The following is a 24,840-nucleotide window of genomic DNA, read 5'->3' on the forward strand; positions in this document are numbered from 1 at the left end:
GTGAAAATGACATGAAGCACAGCCAGACGACCTGTCAAAGACATGTAGTATATGCAATAACCCTTTCGGTAAACTATAGAGACTGATAGGATGTTTGTAACTATGAAGGAGCCTTGCCTATCCTGACTGAGTAGATTTATCTTAGAGAACATGGCCTTGACTTGACATCCACCTAAGTACTCAAAGAAAGAGTCTAGGAAAATTTTTACCCTCTCTCTGTTTTGTTCTATGGCCAGCTGTTCATCAATTCTGGTCAATTCTACCTCCCTAATATTTCTCAAATTGTGCATCATTAATATGATGTTTTCTTTTTTTTATCTATTACTACAATATTTCCTTTCTCTAGGTTTGCTCCCCTTAAACATTTAAATCTGCATTAGTAAGACTAATGTATTTATTTTCTTTTAAATATTTCAAATGCCTATCACAATTATAAGTGCTTAAACAGTTATTAAATTCATAAATGTCATAAAACTCAAATTTTCTTAAACACTTTAATACCGCTTAAATACCAAATATATACAGATTATTTCAGTAATACTGACATTCATTTCTAAGCTTAACACAAAAGTATTAATTGCTTAAGTTTGATTTACTTCATCATTTCTATGCTTAGGTCAAAGAGAACTCTAGGCTGAAAAGTCTTCACTGAACAAGTTCTACCAAATATTTAAGAAAGGTATCAGAGTTGGGTTTTTTGTTGTTGTTGTTTTAATAGATTCTCTATATAAGTGAGATAATACAGTATTTGTTTTTCTCTGTTTGACTTACTTTACTTACCATAATGGCCTCAAAGTCCAGTCACATTGTGGCAAATGGCAGGATTTCTTTTTTTTATGACCTAACAGTATTCCATGTATGTATGTATGTTTGTAGGTATGTATGTATGTGCTACAAACACACATACCACAACTTCTTTACCCATTCATCCACTGATGGATACTTAGGACTGTTTACATGTCTTGGCTACTGTGAATACATGAGAGTGCAGATAACTTTTTGTAAGTAATTGTTTCCTTCAGATGAATACCCAGAAGAATTGCTGGAACATATAGTAGCTATAGTTTTAATTTTTTGAGGAACCTCCATACTATTTTCCATAGTGGTTGCACCAATTTATATTCCCATCAATAATGTACAAGAGTTTCCTTTTCCTTGTACGCTCACCAACACTTATTTCTTGTCTGCCAGTTACTAAAGCTAGCCAATCCTAAGCTGTTTCTCTACCTACTTTACCTTTCCTGCAGAAACAACAGTAATGGCTTTAGCCTAGATTTGCTCTTGTTCCTGCCTCCTGACCAATATCTGAAGCTTTCTTCATGTGCTGACGTGCCCCCTTCTTTCAGGAAACAGAAGTAAAAAAAATTTATTTCAATAGCATTAGCCTCTTCATGTTATTACTCAGTCACCTCCATAATTTAAAAGCCTGCCAGTACAAATAAGACAATTACAAAATAACAATAACAAAAAGATTAATGAAATGGAGAAGAATCTGGGGGGAAAAAGCCAGATATGCTGAGTTTTGACAGATCTTAACCCAAAGTTTAAATAGAGTCAATCATTTTGGAAGATACATAAATAGAAATTAGAGAAGGTAAAGTTAAGTAAAGAAACAGCTGAACCACATAAGAAACCAAAATACATGAACTTTTCTTTTGATGGTGGCAACAGTGAATAGAGCTAGGAACATTCCATGCAGATTTGGAGGTTCTAACAGACAGCACAAGCACTCACATATTCTTTACCTCCTCTATCAGGAAAGGATATAATCTCAAATCAAGCACATTCTTGAGAATGAACAGTAGTACAGCCATTTTGGAAAATAAGCTGGCAATTTCTAACAAAGTGAAACATACAATACAGCTATTATGCTCTTAGGTATTTATCCAATTGAGCTGAAAACTTATGTCCATCCAAAAACTTACATATGAATTTTTTTAAAGTTTATTTACTTTATTTTGAGAGAAACAGACAGTGCACTTGAGAAGGGTAGGGGCAGAGAGAGAGGGAGAGAAGGAATCCCAAGCAGGCTCTGTGCAGAGCCCTGACGTGGGGCTCAGTTTCACAAACTGTGAGATTATGATCTGAGCCAAAATCAACTGACTGAGCCACCCAGGCGCCCAGACCTGCATATGAATGTTTAAAGCAGTTTTATTTATAACTGCTAAAAACTGGAAAGAATCAAGCTGTCCTTCAATAGGTGAATGGATCAACAAACTGGTACATTCATCAAGGAAGTATTATCCAATAATAAAAATAAGAGTTATTAAGCCACAAAAAGAAATTGTCTAGACCATATTGCTAAATGAAAAGAAGTGTCTGAAAAGGCTACATACTCTATGAATCCAACTAAATGACATTCTGGAAAAGATAAACGTATAGCAACAGTAAAAATATTAGTGTTGCTAAGGGCGGGTGGGGTGGAGAAAGTGGGATGGAGAAAAGAATAAATTGATAGAACATAGGGGGATTTTTAGGGCAGTGAAACTATTTGTTATAATATAATGGTGATATATGATATTATACATTTGTCAAAACCCATACAATTGTATTATACCAAGAGTGAACCTTAATGTAAACTGTGGAACTTTATCAAATATTGGTTTGTTGATTGTACCAAATGTAGCACACCAACAGAAAATGTCAACAACAGGGGAAACTATGTGGAAGAGGTGGTATGAAAGAAGTTCTTTGCTCAATTTTTCTGTAAAATTGAAACTACTATAAAAATAAAATCTACTAATAAAAAGATAGGAAGAATGAGGGTTCTACTAACACAAAAAGCAGCTCAGATGCTGCCACTCAAGGAATGACAAAAGTCTATTACAGCTTCCCTAAAAGTAATACTAGTAGCAATGATGTAAGGTGGGATTCCTTCTAGTATATATAATTCATAAGCCAAAAGGCCTACTTTGTATAACATGACATACTACCAAATACAGAACCAGAAAATATTGATGAAGTGATCATCTGAAGGGCCAACTATAAAATCAATTTGCTTTCAAGAGGTGGAACAGAAATCATCCCATTATATATTCCCAAGAATTAGCATAATATTCCCCCAAAAGTCAGGACAAGGAGTACTCTGTTATTGTGATTTTTTAATATCATGCATATACATGATCCTTTCCTCTGTCAAGAACTGTCTTTTAGTTTGCTTCTCTACTATAGGCATCAACTGGGTGGTATCACATATCCACAGGTAAGCTCTAACTAGGCCATGCTTGGCACCCCAGTAAGTTTCTGAGTTAAGACAAAGAAATGCCTGTTGTCAAGTTTATTAAACTCCCAATTCTGTTACCTACTTTTGTTCAGTTTCATACATTTTACCACAGCTATCAGTCCACTCTCTTTAGTATATATCCTTCATAACCTTCCCTTAGTTATTTGATCCACTGCTCACTATAACTATCTCTATTGATTTAAGTGCTGACTGGCATGTCTATCAAGTTTCCTCAGTCTTTTAAACATTTATTGAGTGCTTCAATTCAGATTCAGCAAACATTCACTGAGCTCCTTCAGGCTCATTTTGCCTCATAGCTACAGTCACTCTAACAAGCAATCTATTATTACCTCCACTTTATAGAGAAGCAAACACACTCAGAGAAGTTAAATAACTTGTCTTAGGCCACCCAAATCAAATCTAAATCTATCAGTCAGGTCCAGTGCTCCTTCTACTCATCTTTATCTTTCCCCATATCAAATAACAATACACTCTGCTAGTTAGAATGTAAGGCTTAACTCTACCTCCTGAAACTTGTTTTTCAAACCCTACCTAAAAACACATCCCCTAGATCCACCGATCCCCACACTGACCTTTCAAATCCTGCTCTAGTGGATTCTTCTATTCTTAGCTCCTTTCTCTATACCCAACTACACCACTACTGTAAGATGCTATCTATGGTGCCCTCAAGATTTCAATAAAAATTCTACTGACAGAATCTCCTTTTTGGAGAAATAAGTCAAGAGCATCATTGTCTTGTTTCAGCCTACTGTCTTCCCCCTTTACAGACTATACACTATAGCAACTTGTCAATGAACTGTAATTAACTGCTTAACAGATTCTTTTACACATTAAATTATAAAAAACTTGAAGCCAGTGACAGGCCTGAAGAAATAGTGATAACTAAAGACATTCTCAGAGCCTCAAAGTAAATGGATATCTGCCACATCCATTGTTTCTGGAAGAAAAAAAATCTTAACAGACTTAACTTTGACCATGAAAAATAAGCTTAGTGAAACGAACTTCTTGTTAAAAGCTATTTGAGTACATGTGAAAATTGAAATCAAGATATACTTTTTTTTGCATTTTTATACAAACCAGAAAAATTCAGAACCCAAGCCAATTGCTCTTGATTTTTCAATAGCAAGGTTAACACAGTAGCTTCTTATCTTGAAAGCAAATCATAATTTTCCACTTTAGATATTAAGTTTGTCAATTAACAAAACGTGATTATTTTTTCTTAATCTCCCTAGGAGGTAGAAAGAGTAATGGTTAGGATCAGAAACTTTGTGTGATCCTGAGACTGTCTAAAATTCATTTGGTTTCACATGCAAAATAGGAACAAGTATACTCACCTCTTAGGATTATTGAAAGCATAAGATGATAAAGTTCTTAGCACAATGTTTTTTACATAGTGAACACTCAAAAAGTTCCTTTCTCATTATTATTTATTATGTCATGTCCTTAAGTCTTTGTTTCCCTACCTGTAATATTAAAATCCCTACCATACAAGGCAGCTGTGAGAATTAAACATACTGCTTGGTGCAAGTTTGGTACTTATGAAAGTCCATCATTCCCAACCCTTTAGCATTACTGAGGAAATCACAAGTCAAAAAATAACAAAACTTATAAAGCCCTCAGTTGGGGAAAAAATACACTAGCTCTTAGGAATTATGTATTTGCTTTTGGGTGGGAAGAGTCTGGTGAGAAGAGTAGGAAGAAAAAAAAGATACAGTTTTATTATTATATAATGTAGACAATCATTTAATCACATAATTAAGTCATGATTTCAAAACGATTTGAAGTAATGATTTATAATAATCATTAAAATGCAAGGTTAAACTTAGTTAAAAACCAATCAGGGACAAATACATGGTCTAAACTAAAACAAAAAACAACTTTAGTGGCAACTAAATATACACACAAGAAATTGACACACTAATTAGAATAAAAAATAAAGACTTTAAACATTAATTAGAAGCAACTTCAAAAACAGTCTCATTATTTTATTGTCTTATGAAACCAAAACACCATTTTGAACTGGGGTTTAAGATCTAAACTAACAGGAACCCACTATTGTGAAGTTTCATTCTGCACTCTTCTGAAAGAAATACATGCATACTAGACACAGGAAACACTTCAGTGTCCTTACCTGTTGTGTTCCATCTGCACTTACAATAGGGGCAGATAGAAGAGAAATATCACTACTTAAAATCTGAGCTGTATCCAGTAGTGGTGGATGTTCTGCCATTATCAATAAGACATTAATATACCGGATAACCTTCCAATTCTGAAAAACAAAAATATATAGCCATCTGTGTGTACATCCTCAAAAATATATTAAAATGTAATACATTCAAGATTTATTTCATTCTTTAACCTAAAAAGATATTCTTGTCAAAAGAAATTTTATAATTCTCTGTTAACTGTTTTTTTCTGTCAACAGACCACTTAAGGAAATAGATTTCTTACAAATTAACCAACTGTATGTCAATGTAGACAGTCAATTAAGATATATTAAAACCAATATATGAGCAGCATCTATTTAAATTCCATGTCTGTGCCTCTATCCCTTCCATCTCTATACCATGTTTATTTAACCACCATTATCCTAATGAAATACTAGTTAATATTTAGTATGGCATAGGGACTAAAATTCAAAGACTGAGTGAGCAATTCTACTACTAATTTTTTTCTGTAAGCAGAGATGTGATTATGAAAATGCAATCCCTCCACCCCATCCTAGAAACTACACACGAATTATGATTTGTCACTACTTCCTCAGAGAAAAATGGTAGAAAATTTTGCTCAGGATTAGAATAAAAACCTTCAAGTTTTAAGTTCTGACATTGGTCTTCCATCATTCTGGTTGTATTATTCTTTTCTAGGTGACACCTATTTTACAATGAGCCAAATCATGGCAGTGATGAAAAGCGCATACATTTAGAAATCTTTAACTGCAGGCATAGTAACACTTATATAAAAAGCAAAAGACTTAAGGTAAGCAAAACTACAGTACTATATAAAATATCAGTTAATTACAAGTCAAGCTGAATTGAGCTCAATCATAAATACTACCAAATTTATACTAAAAAGCAAAATTACAAATATTTTTGGATACTTGGAAAATTCTGAAATTCAGTAGTGTCAAGATGTTTAACTTTTCTAAGTATTAAACTCTTGTTTATTTTAAAATCCTGAATCTTTGCAGAAACTCTCAAACAGGTTGATTTAACCTAAAAATAAATTTCTATTTAGATGTATAAAAACTGCTGTTAAGGTTTTTAAAAAATATTTAATATAGGTATCTACATCAAGATTTTATACTGAAGACCACAGTAAGCAATATTTTATATTATGTTACTACCTCATAACAATGCATGTCATTAAACACATTATATATGTTATAATTATATACACATATAATACACATATATTTATGATGTGTTTAACACACATATTACTATATATATAAACACATTTCATATATATATAACATTCATATAAAAAGGGGAAAATCTAACTCCTGGCTTAATCTGTATTGCTGTATTTCTTTTTTTTAAGTTTATTTATTTTGAGAGAGAGAAACAGAGTGAGAGCATGAGCAGAGGAGGGGCAGAAAGAGAGAGAATCCTAAGTGGGCTCTGTTCTGTCAGCACAGAGCCCAATTAGGGGCTCAATCTCATAAACAATGAGATCAAGACCTGAGACAAAATCAAGATGCCTCACCTGAGACAATCCGATGATTAACCAACTGAGCCACCTAGGCACCCCTGTACTGCTGTATTTCTTAAAGTATGATAAAAGCAGTGAGTTAATCATGTCAAATAATTTCACTCTATGAATATGTAAAAAGTTGTAAGATAGGAAAGAGGACAATGTATTCTTTTCCCTCTTGCATGTCAAAGAAATAGGGAAGCTGATAGGGCTAACCAGAGAAAGTTTATAGATAATTCATTTTGTAAAATTAGTAAATTAAAGAAAACAGCAAACCATTGAGTATTTTTTGTCATTATATTGTTTATAATATTTTACATAACATCTTTAACTAAAACTGCAAACCACAGTATTACTTCAACTTTAGAAAGTAATGCTGAAGATATAACTGTAATTTGATTTTAAGAGGTGGAATGGAAGCTTTACAAACAGGAACACAAATTTCTTCGGAAACTCTAGTTAATTCTAAAAATAGCACTATTATAGACTGTATCAGAAGCCACATGCTATGTTTTAACATTATCATTCCATTTAAGGCGTTATCTCTAATTTTATTCTTTTCAAAGTTCTAGCATATTATAAGTTTCATTCATGAATTGCTTTCTTGCATGGCTATACCCATCACACTACATGCAAAGGTTTTTAAGCTTGCAAATTAGAAATTACAGCCATGCAAATGAAATGATGCATTTAGAAACATATATATTCCTTTCAATCCTGTGTAGAGAACACTGTCAGCTTTTTCTTTCAATTTCTTCTAATTCTGTCATTCCTGCTTTCTATATTTTCATCTCATCTTGTGACTGTAAACACCCACTTGTCTTAAGTCATGCATCTATTTTGTTTTTTAATGACATAACATTTGATATATGCAAAAAAAATGGGAGGAAGAATTTGATGCATTTGCTAATTTTCATGGAATAAATATTCCCCTATAGTTCATTTCAAGCTACCATGGTTTAAAAACTGACCTGAAAAGTCCCGATTTTTAACAATCAACTTTTGTATACAAGTACAAGATGGCTCTGTAATATCACTATTATCTCTACTCTACATATCAATATTTATTTATATAGCAATAATATAATAAAATATTAACATTTGGGAAATCTGGGTGAAGAAAAGCTAGATATATCTGTACTACCCTTGCAACGTTTAAGTCTGAAATTGTAATTAGTGTCAAATTAAACAGTATTTAAAAAATTAACACCAGGTAGACTGCAGATCTGAATGTAAAAGGTAAAACAAAAAAGCTTCTAAAAGATAATATATAAGAGTATCTTCATAACCACAAGACAGAGAAAGATTTTTGAAACAGAGTACAAATTATATTTCTTAAAACAAAGAAAAAGAATGATATATTGAACTTCATTAAAATTAAGAACTACTAGTCATTAGGAAATATCTTTTAGTAAGTGAAAAGGCAAGTGACAAACTGAGAGAAGCTACTTACGACATATATAACTGAAAGAGAACACATAGTTAGCATTTGTACAGGCCCCCTACAAATTGATTTAAAAAAAATGCCAAGAGATTTGAATATGCTCTTCACAAAAGTGGAAATTCAAGAGGCCAATAAACATATAAAAAGATTCTCAAATTCATTAACTACTAATTATATATACTCACTAGAATGATAAAAATGAAAAAGACTAACAATATCAAGCATCAACGAGGCTAAGGAACAAATGGCATACTCATATGGAATGGGAGTTGAAGTTATAAAATCACTTTGATATTATTTACTAAAGCTGAACATATAAATATTCTATGACCCAGTTATTATCTGGTTATTAGCTCCTAGTCTACCAAAAAGAAATGCATGCATATGTGCACCAGAAGACACGTACATGAAGGTGTATATAACAGAGTGTTTACTAACCCTAAACTGTTAACAACTTAGTCCCTGGACAACAAGTGGTATCTAATCTATCCAATGGACTACTATATAGCCATGAAAATTAATGAACCAAGAACAGGGAACAACACAGATAAATTTCACAAATACATTGTGAATGAAAAACAAAATACATACAGCATAGTTTTATTGATAGAAAATTCAAAACAATAAAAACCAATCTATGTGTTAAGTCAGGATAGGTAATTGTCTTTGGAGAAGGAGAAATGAGGAGAACCTGGAAGGGCATGAAGGAAGTTTCTGAGGTGCTGATGATAAAAACACACAACAAACTAGGAATAGAAGGGAACTACTCAACATAATAAAGGCAACAGACGGCCTATGTTGGAGTAGCACCCCTGATGAGAGGAGTCACCTTTGGGGTCCTTCTTCTTCCCTTTTCTTGAAGGACAATACATGTTTACAGCCTGCCTTCATTCCCTTCTGATTTCTCGGTTTCCTTTAGTCCCAGGTAGCAATGTTTCTCTAGTATAATTCCATCTCTTTTCCAGGCTTCTGTTGAGATGCTGATTAGGTCCATGGTCTACACCCACATTAAAATCCTTATCAAAAAGGCTAGTCAAACAGTTTTGGTGTTCTCTTCAGAGCATGCTTTCTTATTCTTTGCAGTAAGGGTAGACTGAAAATTTTCCAAATCTTTAAGTTCTGGTTCCTTCTTTGCTTAATAAATCCTTCTTCAGTTCACTTCTCCATTTTATTATAAGCAGTGAGAAGGAACCAAGATACTCCTTCAACGCTTTGCTTCAGAACATCCTCAGCTAATAACCCATTTTTATTTATCACTGTCAAGTTCTACTTTCCATAAAACATTAGAACATGAACACAACTCGGCCAAATTCTTTGCTGTTTTATAATAAGGATCATCTTTTTTTTCCATTACCCAATGACAAGGTTCCTCATTCCCACCTGAGATCTCTTCAAAATGACCTTTACCATCCACATTTCTATCAACATTCTGTTCATTATTTATGTACTCTCTAAGAAGATGGAAGTTTTCTCTTCAGCTCTCTCCTTTTCTTTCTGAGCTCTCATCAGTTGTCATTAGCAGCCTCTTAAAAACAATCTCGGCTTTTTTCAGCATACACTTCAGATTTTTTCCAGTTTCTACCCCTTACCCAGTTCCAAAGCCCCCTCGACATTTTTAAGATATTTGTTACAGCAGCATTCCTCACTGGTAACCATTACTATCTTAGTCAGTTTGGGCTGCTAGAACAAAGTACCACAGACTGGGTGGCTTAAACAATATGCATTTATTTATCATAGTTCTGGAGGCCAGGAAGTACAAAATCAGGGTGCCAGCATGGTCATGTTCTTGGTGAGGGCCCTCTTCCTGGTCAGCAGATGGCTACCTTCTTGCTGTATCCTCATACGGCCAAGAGAAAGCTCTAGTCTTTTCCTCTTCTTATACGTACACTAATCCATAATGGGGGTTCCACCTTCATAAACCTCAATAACTCCCCAAAGCCCACCTCCAAACATGATCACATTGAGGGTTAGGGCTTCAGTCTTCAGTCTATAACACTATTAGGTTTAGATATAGTACTATCCTTTCTCTCTTAGTCACTACAGGAATTCTGAATCTATAATAATTTTTTACTCATATATTTTGCTATTTTTCTTCCCTAATCTCCCCATTTGTATAAATTTATTCTATTTATTCTAAATTTACTCTATTGTTCTATCCTAAGGATGCTGCTGCTACTGGAATCTAAGGTGGCTAGCTCATAATAATGAGCTACACCTAGAGTTTGAAACTTCAGCTCTAGTTGTTTAAAAAGTATATATGGGTGTGTAGCAACATGGATGGACCTTGAGGGTTTTATGCTGAGCGAAATAAGTCAGGCAGAGAAAGACAAATACCATATGATTGCACGTATAGGAGAATTAGGAGGAACTTAACAGAGGACCAAGGGGGAGAAGAAGGGAGGAAACAGTGGGGGAGAGGGAGAGAGGCAAACCATGAAAGATTCTCAAATGCTGAGAACAAACTGAGGACTGATGGGTGTGGGGGGGGAGGGGGGAGATGTGCATGGAGGAGGGCACTTGTGGGGATGAGCACTGGGTGTTATATGGAAACCAACTTGACAATAAACTATTTGTAAAAAAACAAACAAACAAACAAAGTATATATGGGAAGATACATAGCAGGATCATGCCTGGATTATAGCCATAGCATGAGCGATCCAAAGGAAAAGTATGCACATTTAGATTAAAATATCCAATGTGTTTTTCTGGGCTTCTGCCTAAATCAATGTAACTATAAATTATAGCACTCTAAGGTCATATCTAAAATCACAAGACTATTACATACTCCAAAGAGTTTTAGTATCATATTTAAACCCAGAATTTAGGAGTACTTGAAAATATACGTATGAAAAAACATTAAATAAAAAGTATTATAGTAGCAACTGTATTAAGATGATGCTATTATGGTAATGTTTTCTCTATTTCCCCCAATTTTTTATAATGTAGATATGGTTATACCACTTTCATCAAAATTTCAATTTTAAAATAGCTTGTAAAGCCCTAGGCAACTACAATCATATTTGGCTTACTGACCATCTAAATACCCTTTCAGGAAATGTTAATAAATTTTGCGTGAACTTGGACTTTATCCAAATGAATAATTCATCTAACAAACTGATATCCTAACATGTATTTTTCCATATCAGACCTCTATTTCATTTTTTTAACTTTTGGGTTTTACTCCCCAAAGTTGACTACACTATGTTTTTAAAAAGCACTTTAAATCACCTGTAGTGGAATTTCCTGAGAGGAATGTCATGGGGCTCACTCTGCAAAATCATCCTATCATTTAAAAAAATTTTTTATAATATTTATTTTTGAGAGAAAGAGGCAGAGCACAAGTGAGGAAGAGGCAGAGAGAGAGGGAGACACAGAATCCAAAACAGGCTCCAGGCTCCGAGCAGTCAGCACAGAGCCTGATGTGGGGCTCAAACCCACAAGCTGTGAAATCATGACCTGAGCCGAAGTCAGACGCTTAACCAACTGAGCCACCCAGGTGCCCCATCACCCTATCACTTATCAGAAACCCACAACAAATATTTTACAGATTTTATTTAACGAGATGTTATTAGATTATTTCATATTTTTCTAAGACTAATTCTTTGAATTGCACTGTTAACTATACTCCAGAAAAATCTTAAATACAATATAGGTTATTAATTAAATGTATAATTTTGGTTCACCTAAATTTCTACATCTCAATGTGAACTTTTATCAAGACACAAAGGAACTTATATTTTTTAGGAAAAGATAATGATATCAATGGTTTTAAATGACTGATATCAAATAGGAAAAAAAGACATTAAAATTTTTTTTAGTATTTATAAGTAGGCTCCAGGCTCCAGCACAGAGCCTGATGCAGTGCTCGAACTCACAAACTGTAAGATCATGACCTGAGCTGAAGTCAGAAGATTCTTCCTGTTTTGTATTATTTTGAAGTGCATTATATAATTCATCTGCAAATATTTCAGTATATCTCTCTGAAAGACAGAGGGACTCCCTTTTTTTAACATAACCTCAAAACCATTACATAAAAATCAGTAATTCCTTAAATCATCAAATATGCGGTGTTCAAATTTCAAATCAACTCATTAATTTTTATCAAAATTTACTGGAATCAGGATTCATACTAAATGTAGATGCTACTAATGGTTTTCATCTTTTACAAGCTCTTTTAATCTAAATTCCTTTCATTTGATTGTTATGACCTCTATATTTTAAAAATCAGTAATTGGTGTCTGTTCTTATAGACGACAATAACTAGATTATACAGATATAAATGATGAACCTTTCCATCCCGTTATTTCAAGAATCATATCACTGTATGTCATTCTAAACAGTTGTAACCATATTCCCATTTAAAAATTTTTTTCAACACTTACTTATTTTTGAGAGACAGGGAGAGACAGAACGTGAGTGTGGGAGGGGCAAAGAGAGAAGGAGACACAGAATCAAAGGCAGGCTCCAGGCTCTAAGCTGTCAGAACAGCCCAATGTGGGCTTGAACTCACATATGGTGAGATCATGACCCAAGCTCAAGTTGGACACTTAACTTAGGGAGCCACCCAGATGCCTCTACATTCCCATTTTTAAAAGGAGTGTGTCTGTATGTTAACTTTTCCCAGTTCGTGAGCTCCAGATCTGTTAATAGTTTCTGTATATCCCCAGTAAAGGCATCATAACCTCTCTTTAAATTTTTAATTTTTTTTTCTGAGAGAGAAAGTGCAAGTGAGGGAGAGGAGCAGAGGTAAAGAGAGAATCTTAAGCAGGCTTCATGCTCAGCACAGAGTTCCACGTGGGGGTTCTAACTGCTTGCTAAAACCCACCATAGTTGGAGCCCAGAGCCACCATGTTAAAAGTCAACATGGCAGCCACACTGCAAGGAAGTAGAGTTATATGAAACAGGCACACATAGGTGCTCTAGTGGGTAGTCTAGTCTTCTATTCCAGGGATTAGCCATTTGAGTGAATAAGCTTTCATATGATCCCTGTCCCTGCCATCACTACATGGGCAACACCTGAAGCTTTCAAATCTTGAGGTCCCTGGCATCATGAAACATAAATAAACTACCCCTGTAGTACCCTTTCTGTATTCCTGACCCACAGAATCCATGAATATATTAGATGGTTGTTTTAAGTGACTGTATTTGAAGGAAACTGTAAATGAAACAGCCTCCTAACAGGATTCAATGGACTGTATGTTTGTGTCCCTTCAAAATTTGAAAGAAAAAAAAAAAAAGGTGGGGGTCAATCAATGAAGATAATTTAGAGAACATTAATGATATCATATTCTAATATTCAATTTTATTTTTTTTAAATGTTTTATTTATTTCTAGGAGAGAGAGAGAGAGAAAGCGTGAGCAGGGGAGGGTCAGAGAGAGAGGGAGTCACAGACTGAAACAGACTCCAGGCTCTGAGCTGGCAGTCAGCAGAGAGTCTGACGCGGGGCTTGAACCCACGAACCGCGAGATCATGACCTAAGCGAAAGTCGGACGCTTAACCGACTAAGCCACCCAGGCGCCCCTCTAATATTCAATTTTAATATGACTAGAAAAATCTCAGCCCATTTCTAAGATGAATATTGCATCAATATATTAAAACACTGTCTTCTATATCTACCTACAATTATCATTAAGATAGTGAAATTACATTACCACCCACCATTACTTTGACTAAGAGCAGAGTTGGGCATCTTTCACTCTCTTGTATAAAAATGTTAAAGGGAGTAATACGAAGATTTTATATTTTATTATAAAAATTTCCAAATCTACAGGAAAGCTGAAATAATTAAACAGTGAACATCATGTACTTGCCATCTAGGTTCTAAATTTAACATTTTAAAAATTACATGCATTCCTTTATCCATTTTTTTAAAAAAATGCATTTCCAAGTTGCAGTACTAGTATACTTCACCCCTAAACACATCAGGCATGTTTCAGTAACTACTATTCAATGTGTTTACTTATTTGAATGCAAAATTTGCATATGATGAAATGCACAAATTTTAAGAATGCCATTGTGTGAGACATCATGAAATAAATTCTACCACTACCAGTATCTAGGTATCTAAAATCCCACTGCTGCTCTAATCCCACTCCTCTAAAACCCTGATTTTCAAACTTGGGAATGTATCAAATTGTAAGTATTAACTGATAATGAAGATGTCAAGCTGATAACATAAAGGTATACTTCATTCTTGAAGATCCCATCCCAGATGTGAAACCATTCATGTTCTTAAACTAGAAAAAGAATAAAACAATTACTTTAAGGAGAAGAAAATATTTGTAAAGTAAACAAGTTTAATGAGAACTTTGAAACTGCCTTTGGATATTTTAGCCAAATCAATATACTATAAGCCAAATCAATTTTTCTCTGATTGAAATTGCTATTTCCTATAGGTTATAAGAAACAAACAAAAAAAGAAATTGTCAAATGTTCTTGGAAAATGGCAGAATAATGGTCAAATGTATTAAACATACATCAAGCACATACAATGTGCCAACTAGATTTTAAAAACAGATTAAAGATATAATTGACATTTCTCATATGGCATGTTTAAAAGTATACAATCTGATAAATATTAACATGTGAATATTTCATCCATGAAACTGTTACTACAATGAAGATAATGAACTTGCCCTTTATCCTCCAAATTTTCCTAGTATCTGTAATTCTGTCTTTGAATTTCCATAATGAATAATGATGTTATGAATGATGACGCTTTTTGGTTAAGCAGCTGTTCAACACATTTGTCCATTTTGTTACTGGGTTATTTGGTTTTAATAGTGCTTTATGTATTTTGCATACCAGCCCTTTGTCAATTAAGTGATTTGGAGATTTTCTCCCAGTCTCTGGCTTGTCTTTGCATTCTCTCACCAATCAATGTCTTTTGAATAGCGTAAGTTTTATGATTTATGGATAGTGCTTTTGGTTTTGTACCCAAGATTTTTGCCTAGTCTACGGTTACAAAGATTTTCTATTTTTTCTTTATGGAATTTTATAATTTTTATATTCTACTTGTTCTATCCATTATTGAGGGGCAATGGAATCTCCACTAAAATTTCACATTTGTATATTTTTCTTTACATTTCCAACATATAATTTACAGCAAAAAAATTAGAACTATGTCCTCTTGATGATTTAATTCCTTTATTATTATGAAATGACTCTCTTTTTCCCTATATGGAATAACAGTCTCTGCTCTGAAATATAACTTCTGATCTAACATAGTAACTCCAATTTTTTTTTTGATAGTGTTAACATGGTATATCTTTTGCATTCTTTTGCTTTTAATTTCTATATATCTTTATATTTAAAGTAGGTTTCCTATAAATACTATTTATATTTGGGTCTAATTTTTTAAAAAAATCTAATCCAATGATCTCTGCCTTTTAATTATAATATTTAGGCCATTCATATTAATATAATTATTGATACGGTTGGGTTTAAATGTACATTGTTCTTTATTTCCTTTTTCTTCCTTATCTGCTTTATTTCAATTATTTCTTATTATATCATTTATTTTCCTTGTTGGCTTACAGTCTATTATTCTTTTTTTACTTTAGTGGTTGTTTTAGGGTTTATAATATGCATCTTTAACCACAGACTAACTTCAAGTAACATTATACTAATTCAGGTATAAGTATCAGAACCCTGTTAACATACCTGCAATGTCGCCCCTTCTGAGCTTTGTGCTACTGCTATTATATATTTCCTTATGTTATAAACCCTACAATCATTATCACTTTTACATTAAAGTCAATAGTCTTTTAAAGATACCTAATTTTTAAAAATCACATATATTTACCCATTAATTACCATTTCTAGTGCTCTTCATTCCTTTCTGTAGGTCCAAGTATCCTTATGGCTTAATTTTAATTAGTTAAATATTAAGTAATAAATTATTTCAGCTTTTCTATGTTTAAAAAGTATTTTGCCTATTTTTGAAAGATGTTTGCTTGGTAAAGAGTTCTAGATGACAGTTTTTTTTGCATGTTTTAAAAATACTGCTCCACTATCTTCTAGTTTAAATTGCTTCTAATGAGTAATTTGCGGTTACCCTTATTTTCTGTTTTTCTTTGGCTGATTTTAAGATTTTTTCCTTTGTCACTTGTTTTAAGTGATTTATCATGTTCCTTGATACATTTCCCTTATGTGGTGTTTCTTGGCTTACAGTTTTTATCAAATTTGGAAAAATTGTGGCCCTTATTTCTTCAATTTTTCTTTAAATAATTCTCTTTTCTTTGTATGTCTCATTTTGGACAAATTTTTATTGCTAGGTCTTCATCTTTGGCAATGTATAGCATGCCATTAATCCCATACCATGTATCTTATCTTTGACACTGTAATTTTAATCTAGAAGGTCCTTCTATTTAACATGTTCAATTTACCTCTACCTTCTCCAACATATCAACTATAGTCATGACTGTTTTAATATTCTTGACTACTAATTCACCATATCATTTTGGGGTCAGTTTTTTAAGTTTATTTATTTTGAGAGAGACATAGAGAGCATGAAAAGGGAGGGGCAGAGAGAGAGTGAGATAGGGAGAATCCCAAGCAGGCTCTATGTGTTCGGTGCGCAGAGCCCAACTCAGGACTCAAACTCATCAAATTGTGAGATCATGACCTGAGCCAAAATCAAGAGTTGGACGCTTAACTAACTAAGCCATGCAGGCACCCTAGGGTCAGTTTTAAGTCAATAATTTTTCTCCTGTATTACCTGCTTCCACAGCCTTAGTAGTTTTGACTGAATGCCAGACATTGTAAAGTTTACTTTGTTGGCTACTGGATATTTTTGCATTTCTATAAACATCCTTGAGCTTTGTTCTGAGATGTGGTTAAGTGACTTGGGTTGTGCTTGAGGCAACAACAGAAGAACTGTGTTCTTGTGTTGGATGGGAACAGAGCATCCTTAATTTTTCCCATTATTGAGCTGATGAGATACTCCAGAGTACTCTAACAAATACCCTGTGAATTACCAGGCTTTCTACTCTGGCTGATGGAAAGTACTATTTCTGGTCCTGTGTGAGCCTGGATGCCATTCTATAGAATCCTTTTAGGTGGCTCTTTCTCTAACCTGGAGTAGCTTCCTTACACATACGCATTTACCAGTACTCTGCTAAGTGCTCAAGGGGGATCCTCTCCAGATCTTTGAGGTCCTTATTCTATGTAGCTCTTTCCTCTCTGATACTCCGCACTGCATAATCTAGATTCCTTGGACAGCAAGTTCTATCAATTCAGACTGCCCTGCGCCATGACCCAGAAACTCCTCTAGGTAGTGATAAGGACATCAATGATAGTGCTTGCCTTGTTTTCCCTCTTTCATGGCCTGATATCTAACATCTTGAGTGCTGTTTCCTTTTTTTTTTTCCCTACGTGTTTTGTTTGTTTTAAGTTGTTTCAAGCAGAAGAGTAAATTCATTCCCTTTCACTTCTTCCTGACAGGAAACCAAATTCCCTACTCTTAATTTTTAATATACCCAATGGACAGTAGAAAGGTGAATGAATTTATCACAGGTAAAAACCAAATGATTATGTCTTAAAAACATGATTTTTTAAAAGTATGGTCCAGGCTTCACCAATGGCAATGTGCTCCTGATGTCCTGAACTAAAATAAAAAGTAATGTTCCTTTACAGATATTTTGGGCAAATGACACACAATTCTTTAGGTTTTATTTCTATGTAAGACTAAGTGTTACTTACTAGCAGCCTGTAGAGTGAGCTCATATTTGCTAATAAAATGTGTTATTTATAAAGTAAAATTAATGTATTTCAAAAGATTACTTGGGCTTCTAATTCAGGGTTATACTAAGACATTCAGTTGCCATGCAACACAGTAAGGATTCCCACAATTTGCAGGAAGAATACTTCATTACCTGTTTATCTGTCATCAGTGCGCTCTTCAATTGTACTGGTTTTTGTGGTGTTTTCAATTGGTCATGGTTTTCGAGTTTAATAACTTTTATTTATAAATAATAAAATTATTATTTTATTTATAAATCACTACATGTTTAGCTTTATCATTCCCATATTCAATTTAGTTTTTGGAAAGGGCTGATTAACCCAATAGTTACAATGATGCATATATACATTAATGATGTTTTTGGTGTATTACTTTAACCTTGTGGCTTAAAGTAGGTGTATTTATAGACCTTCCAATTTGGCTTCCCATTTCATCAGCAATCTGCTATTTATGAATTTATGTTATTTAAATAAATTACAACATATTTTCATGCTAAGTGCAATAACATATTTTTATACATAGGGCACTTTACAGGGCATAATTCTAGAATAGGTTAAACCATATAAAATTGTCATTTTGTAAGGTAACCACATGAAAAAACTGCCATTTTTAAGGTAAAAAATATTAAAATAATTTTATATGGCTTAACCTAATAAAGCAAACACATATTTTTCATATAAAATGAAAATTACCTTTTAAGGTAAGTGACAATTTATACAGATCATTAGCAACAAATTTATCATAGCTTATCTTACTCTCTAATTTGTCTACTGTAAAGGTGGAAGTTGTAGAATGGGTGGGCCTCAGTCTTTTATCCCAGATAATTGAATAGAGGTATAAAAAAAGGAGAGGTTGAAAGTCACTGCCATTACACTCCATTGCCAGATAAACTAAACACAGCTTAATTTAATTAAGCAGTCAGATACAGCCCCTGTCCTTCTACTACAAAATCACATCTTAATACTAACATGAAAATCTGGTTAAAATAGGCTTCAAAGGCACTTTTGATGAAAAAGACATCAAAAAGATACATCCAGTCAGGAAACTATGGGAACTGAGAGCAGGAGTTGCTTCCAAGAAATCAACCCTATCCATTAAAGGACAGGTAGTATATACATAAATAAGATTTTTTAAAGTGCCATCTTAAGTCCCATTTTACAGTTCTAGCTGTCGATGCTTTCAGAGCACTTAGGTAAGTTACCTTTAGAGCCCAAGTTACCTTGAGGCAGATTACATCTGCCACAATTCTATTTCATCTACAAATATTTTATTTCCCTTTTAAAATATACTCATTTATAAATGATACTCACTTTGCTTTAGAATTTCAAATTCTTGGTTACATCTATCAGAATGACTTTGAAGACTAAACCAGTAGTTTCTGAATATTTTCTGACCAAAATTAACACCTTGGTATCTAGGTTCACAACAGAAGGGTTTGCATTCCCCTGTAAAACCTACTATATTATTATAACTTCACCATATTTAACATATTTCCTTCTAAACAGAGAATTTTATCATTAGCTATCATAAGAAAATCAAGAAACATTTCTGCATTTCCCTAAGAAAGATATGTCTGTGAAAACCAGTATTTTAACATTGTTCTTCCTTTTTTTTTTTTAAGTGTTTATTTGGGGGGTGGGGGAGAAGGGGCAGAGAAGGAGGAAGAGACAGAATGCCAAGCAGGCTCTATGCCATAAGCACAGAGCCCAATGTGGGCCTCAACATCATGAACTGTGACATCATGACCTGTGCTGAAACTGTCAGATGCTTAACCAACTGAGCCACCAGGTATCCCTTAACATTGCCCTTTCTGAGGTAACCAGAGTCTTTGTTTATAAATCTACTATTATGCTTGAGTTAAATATTATTGCCTCTGAACATGCTCAACATTCCTCATATTATTTAAAAATTTTCCTTCTCTTTAGTTACCTTTAGTTCAAGCTAATGACATGATCCCTAGAATTTACCACCAACTTTCTTAAAATACTAGATTCTAATATTAAAAGGGGGGAGGAATAAAAATATCCAGACAAATGAGACTTGAAAACCATATTCAATATTAAATTTTATATTTGAAAAAAAAACCCTGCTTTTATAATAGAAATTCACAAAATAAAGTACACTAAATTGCCTTGTTTGGCGGGTATGGTTATAGAAGTTGAGAGAGAATCATTTGTCCATTATTCTTCCTTCTTTAACCTACTGTAACAGAGCTTCTGACCCAATATTATGCTGAAAGTGCTGTTTTTAAAAGCACCAATGACTTTAGACACTAATGGAGAAGCTTGTGAGTTAAAGGAGGTGTTATTAAAAGATACACAGAAAAAAGAGACATACAGGGCTGTCCAACAAGGTATGGATGTAACAAGGACTAATCATAATTGCCAAATCCAAATCCTTTTATGTTTTGTTATTTTTGTTAATCACAACAGTTGTACATTTTATACTTAAAAACATATATATAATCATCATTTTAAATTCTTCCTCCTGCCCCCAAATCCAATTTCCAATTTTGCAGCTACCCACTGTGGACTTGTTCTTTGCATTTACCTACATATATATAAAGTTTTATATTTGTTACATAAATCAAATGACTTGTACTGGTCAGTGTCTTTCTTTTTCATATGAAATATCTTACTATTTTCTTAAATAAGTGCATTTGTATCTATTTCATTCCTTTTCATGGCTGCCTAATATTCTACTGCAAGGGCATAACCATAACTTAACTATTCTAATGCTGAATAATGAAACTGCTTCCATTTTTCTCCATACATTTCCCCATCTGCAAGAAATAATCATGAAAATACTCTATGAACCTGTGGTGGTATTTATTCTAGATATACAGAACTAAAACTTGAGTAGAAGTATGCACTTTTAAAATGGATATTGCTAAACTTTTCTCCTAAAAAAGATGAAGCTATTTACACTTTGTTCAATACTTTGTCTACTTTCCAATTTTACTTTGTAAAAAAAATTATCAACCTTAATATTACTGAGGTGTTTTTTAAAAAATCCTCTCTCTTACATTTTCATTTAAATTTCTCAGAATACTGGTAGAGTTGAATAACTCTTCCAAACTTTATAAGCTATGTTTCTACTTCAATGAATTTCCAACTTATATTCTTTTTTATTTTCTACCAGTTTGGTTTTTTGTTCACACCTTGTATACTCTGAATATTAATTCTGTCTATTACACATCAATTATTTTGACATTTCAGTTGCTTGCTTTTTTTAATGGCATCTAAGTTTGATGTCTCACTTTACAAGGCCTTCTCTATTCCAAAATGTTTTCAAAAATTCACTTCTAAACCTTTTGCCATTTTATCTGCTTATATTTAGTCCACCTAGATTTTGGTTTTTATAGTGGCATGAAGTGGGTCCTAATTATTTTTACCTCAACTGGATAACCAATCGTCCCACATCATTTATAGAACAGCTCTTCCATTACTCATTTATCACACAATAAATTCTTATGTATCTATGGAGCTCCTCCTGAATTCCAAATTCTGTTCCTATCATCAACATGCTCATTGCTACATCAAATTCTTTTTTTTTTTTAAGTGTGATTTTATAGTGTGTTTTCATCTTTGATAGGTATGTTTCCCTTTGTTATGCTTCTTTTTGAAATTTACTTGGCCATTCTTATGTATATCATCTTCTCAAAACTTGAAACATCAGTTTGTCAACTTCCATTTTAAAATCCAATTATCATCTAATTAGGATTACACTAACTATTGACTCATTTGGTGAGAACTGTCATTTTTACAGTATTAAATTGTCACATTCAGGAATATAGCATTCTCTCCATCCATTAAGGTCTTGTAGTTTTATTTTTATAGCTGCTGCATATTTTAAAAGGTCCTTAATTATTTTATAATTTGGTTTCTACTTTTTTATTGTTTTCCACAGTTGGCTACTGCTGGTGTATAAGAAAGCTAATGAATCGGGGCACCTAGGTGGCTCAGTTGGCTGAGTATCTGACTCTTGATTTTGGCTCAGGTCATGGTCTCATGGTCCATAGGATCTAGCCCTGCATCAGAGTCTGCAGTAACAGCACGGAGCATGCTTGGGACTCTCTCTCTCCCTTTCTCTCTCTGCCCCTCCCCTGGTCACGCTCTCTCTCTCAAAATAATCTTAAAAAAAAAAAAAAAGCTAATGAATATTCTAAGTTATAGCCAGTTGGTTTACTAAAAATCTGTTTGTGACTCAAATCACTCTGTGTTGACTATCCTGTATTTTTGAAGTAGGCAATCATAGCAACTGCGAATACTAACAGTGATATATCTCACCTCATCCCCACAACACACCCCCTTATTTAGATGTTAATTATTTTTGTTTTTTATTGCATTGGCTGAGACTTTGGGGACAAATGTTACATTCCTATCTTTTTATGGAAGTGCTTCTAATATATCACTGACTTTTAATATAGGCTTCTGATAGAGACCTTTTAATAGATTATTTCTTATTAACAGTTATGAAGGACAACTGAATTTTAGAAAATGATATTTTTAGTATCAAAGAGATAATCATATAGTTTATCCTGTAATTAACATAATGAATTACACCAATATGTTTTCCAATACTGAATCAATATTATACTCTTGGGATTCAACACATCAGAACTGACATAATTTAATGATTAAAAGCCCAGACTCTGGAGTCGGGTGCCTGGGTTCAAATCCCAAATCTTTCACTAACTAGTATAATCTTAGGCATGCTATTTTAACCTCACTCTGCTTCAGTTTCCTCATTTTTAAAACAGTTGACAACAGTATTTGCCTCAGAGGGCTGTTTTAAGGATTAAGTAAACTGATACATATAATGCTGTATGGAACAGCAGCCAGGACACAGAGAGTATTTAATATATATTAACTGATTATCTATTGAGTGTCTTATTTTTGTCAGGCATAGGGTATGCAGCACTGCAGGGGTCAGCAAACTAAGGCCTATGGGCCAAATCTGGCCCCATGCCTGTTTTTAAAAAGTTTTATTGGAACACAGTCATAACCAACATTTATAGCTTTATCTATGGCTGTTTTTATGCTCCTACAACATAGTTAAGTAGTTGTAATAGTTCATACAGCCACACATCTTAAAATATTTACTATCTGCTCCTTTATAGAAAAAAAAATGCAGTATTGTTGAAACTCAAGAAGTTCATAGTCTAATAGTTGAAACAGACAAGAAATATATACTCTACAGTATGAAATGTACACAATCATGATATGGAGGGTAATATGGAAACATAGCAGTTAGGTACTAAATGATAGGAAGGATTCACACAAGTGAAAAAAGGCAAAAGAAGGGGTATTTTATTTACTCTTTTTATTTTTTTAATTAAAAAAATTTTAATCTTTCATTTATTTCTGAGAGAGAGAGAGAGAGAGCGCACGAGCATGAACAGGGGAGGGTCAGAGAGTGAGGGAGATACAGAATCTGAAACAGGATCCAGGCTCTGAGCTAGCTGTCAGCACAGAGCCTGATGCGGGACTCAAACCCATGAACTGCGAGATCATGACCTAAATCGAAGCCGGACACTCAACCGACTGAGCCACCCAGATGCCCCTATTTACTCTTATTTTTAAATGTGCATTTGTTTAATATGTTTTTATCTCTCATCCTAGTTTATGAATTAGGGATGTGAGTATGACATTTATCTTTGTGACATCCATATTGTAAATATCTAGGACATTTAAAGAATTAATAAATGATAGATGAATAAATGGTAAAAATAAGAATAGGCTATCTAGGTGACAATGATTAGACATGTCTGTCAAAGTTCTAGATATAAATATCCTACGGCAAGCAGCTTCCTTGCCATGTTAAACAGGCTCTCTTTTTTAACTATTTTAACAGCCAGTTCTAAAAGACAGATTACCCCTCTTTAAAGTGAAAAAACTAAGGTCCATGGAGGTAAGGTAACATGTTCATGTTTATATATAGCCAATAAGGGAAGAAGCCAACAAATAACTCTCTGTCTGCCTAATTTAAAACATATGCTCTTTCTACTACAAAGTTGGGAAAAGATAGTCACAGGATAACAACGGAATAAACTGTGGCATGATTTTAATATCCAAAAGTGAGCAATGATTTGAATAAACTCATGTTTTTTAAATATTAGCATGAAAGCAGCCTGAAAGATGAATTAGAGAAACAACTGCCCCTACATTTTCTCCAAAGGCTACTCTACCACATACATTAGGCCAATTTTAGCCAGGTTAAAGTAACTGATTAAAAAAATACAATTGCTAGCATACAGTGGCATTTGAGAAAGTGATGCACCTAATGATCTGAAGTATCAGAAATAGCTGGTCCTAACACTAAACAAAAACATAGTTCATAAACTTAATTAAAATGTAAGAAAAACAAGTATATATTACAAGTGAAAAATTACATGGAAAAAACTCAAATCCTAAGAGCAAAATGGCAAATTGAGAATGCCTATCATAAGCAAAATTTTAAAAAATCTAGAAAACACAAACAATTTAATCATGTTATAAATGTTTCCATTTAAAAATTTTAAGGAAACCTGAGGCACCTGGGTGGCTCAGTGGGTTAAGCGTCCGACTTCAGCTCAGGTCATGAACTAGGGGTTCATGAGTTGAAGTCCTGCGTCAGGCTTTGTGCTGACAGCTCAGAGCTTGGAGTCTGCTTTGGATTCTAGGTTCCTCCCCTCTCTGTTCCTCCCCTGCTCGCACTCTGTCCCTCTCTCT

General features: G+C 33.7%; 1 protein-coding gene across 7 annotated transcripts in view; it reads right to left on the reverse strand.

Moving 5' to 3' along the window:
• FNDC3A (fibronectin type III domain containing 3A) overlaps nucleotides 1-24,840 on the reverse strand; it is a 147,113-nt gene that overhangs the window by 111,816 nt on the left and 10,457 nt on the right. For 5 of the 7 annotated variants that reach the window (XM_039252154.1, XM_039252156.1, XM_039252152.1 and 2 more), the window contains one exon: nucleotides 5,376-5,513. The exons of 1 other annotated variant lie outside the window; for it this stretch is intronic. In XM_039252154.1, coding sequence (XP_039108085.1) covers nucleotides 5,376-5,474 — 99 coding nt within the window. In that variant the 5' untranslated portion in view covers nucleotides 5,475-5,513. Of the gene's footprint in view, nucleotides 1-5,375; nucleotides 5,514-24,840 lie in introns of those variants that run through there. One more of the 7 variants, XM_039252161.1, reaches the window with a different exon arrangement.

This window comes from Hyaena hyaena, unplaced genomic scaffold, assembly GCF_003009895.1.
Source record: "Hyaena hyaena isolate Hyena2069 unplaced genomic scaffold, ASM300989v1 scaffold_410, whole genome shotgun sequence".
Lineage (NCBI taxonomy): Eukaryota > Metazoa > Chordata > Mammalia > Carnivora > Hyaenidae > Hyaena > Hyaena hyaena.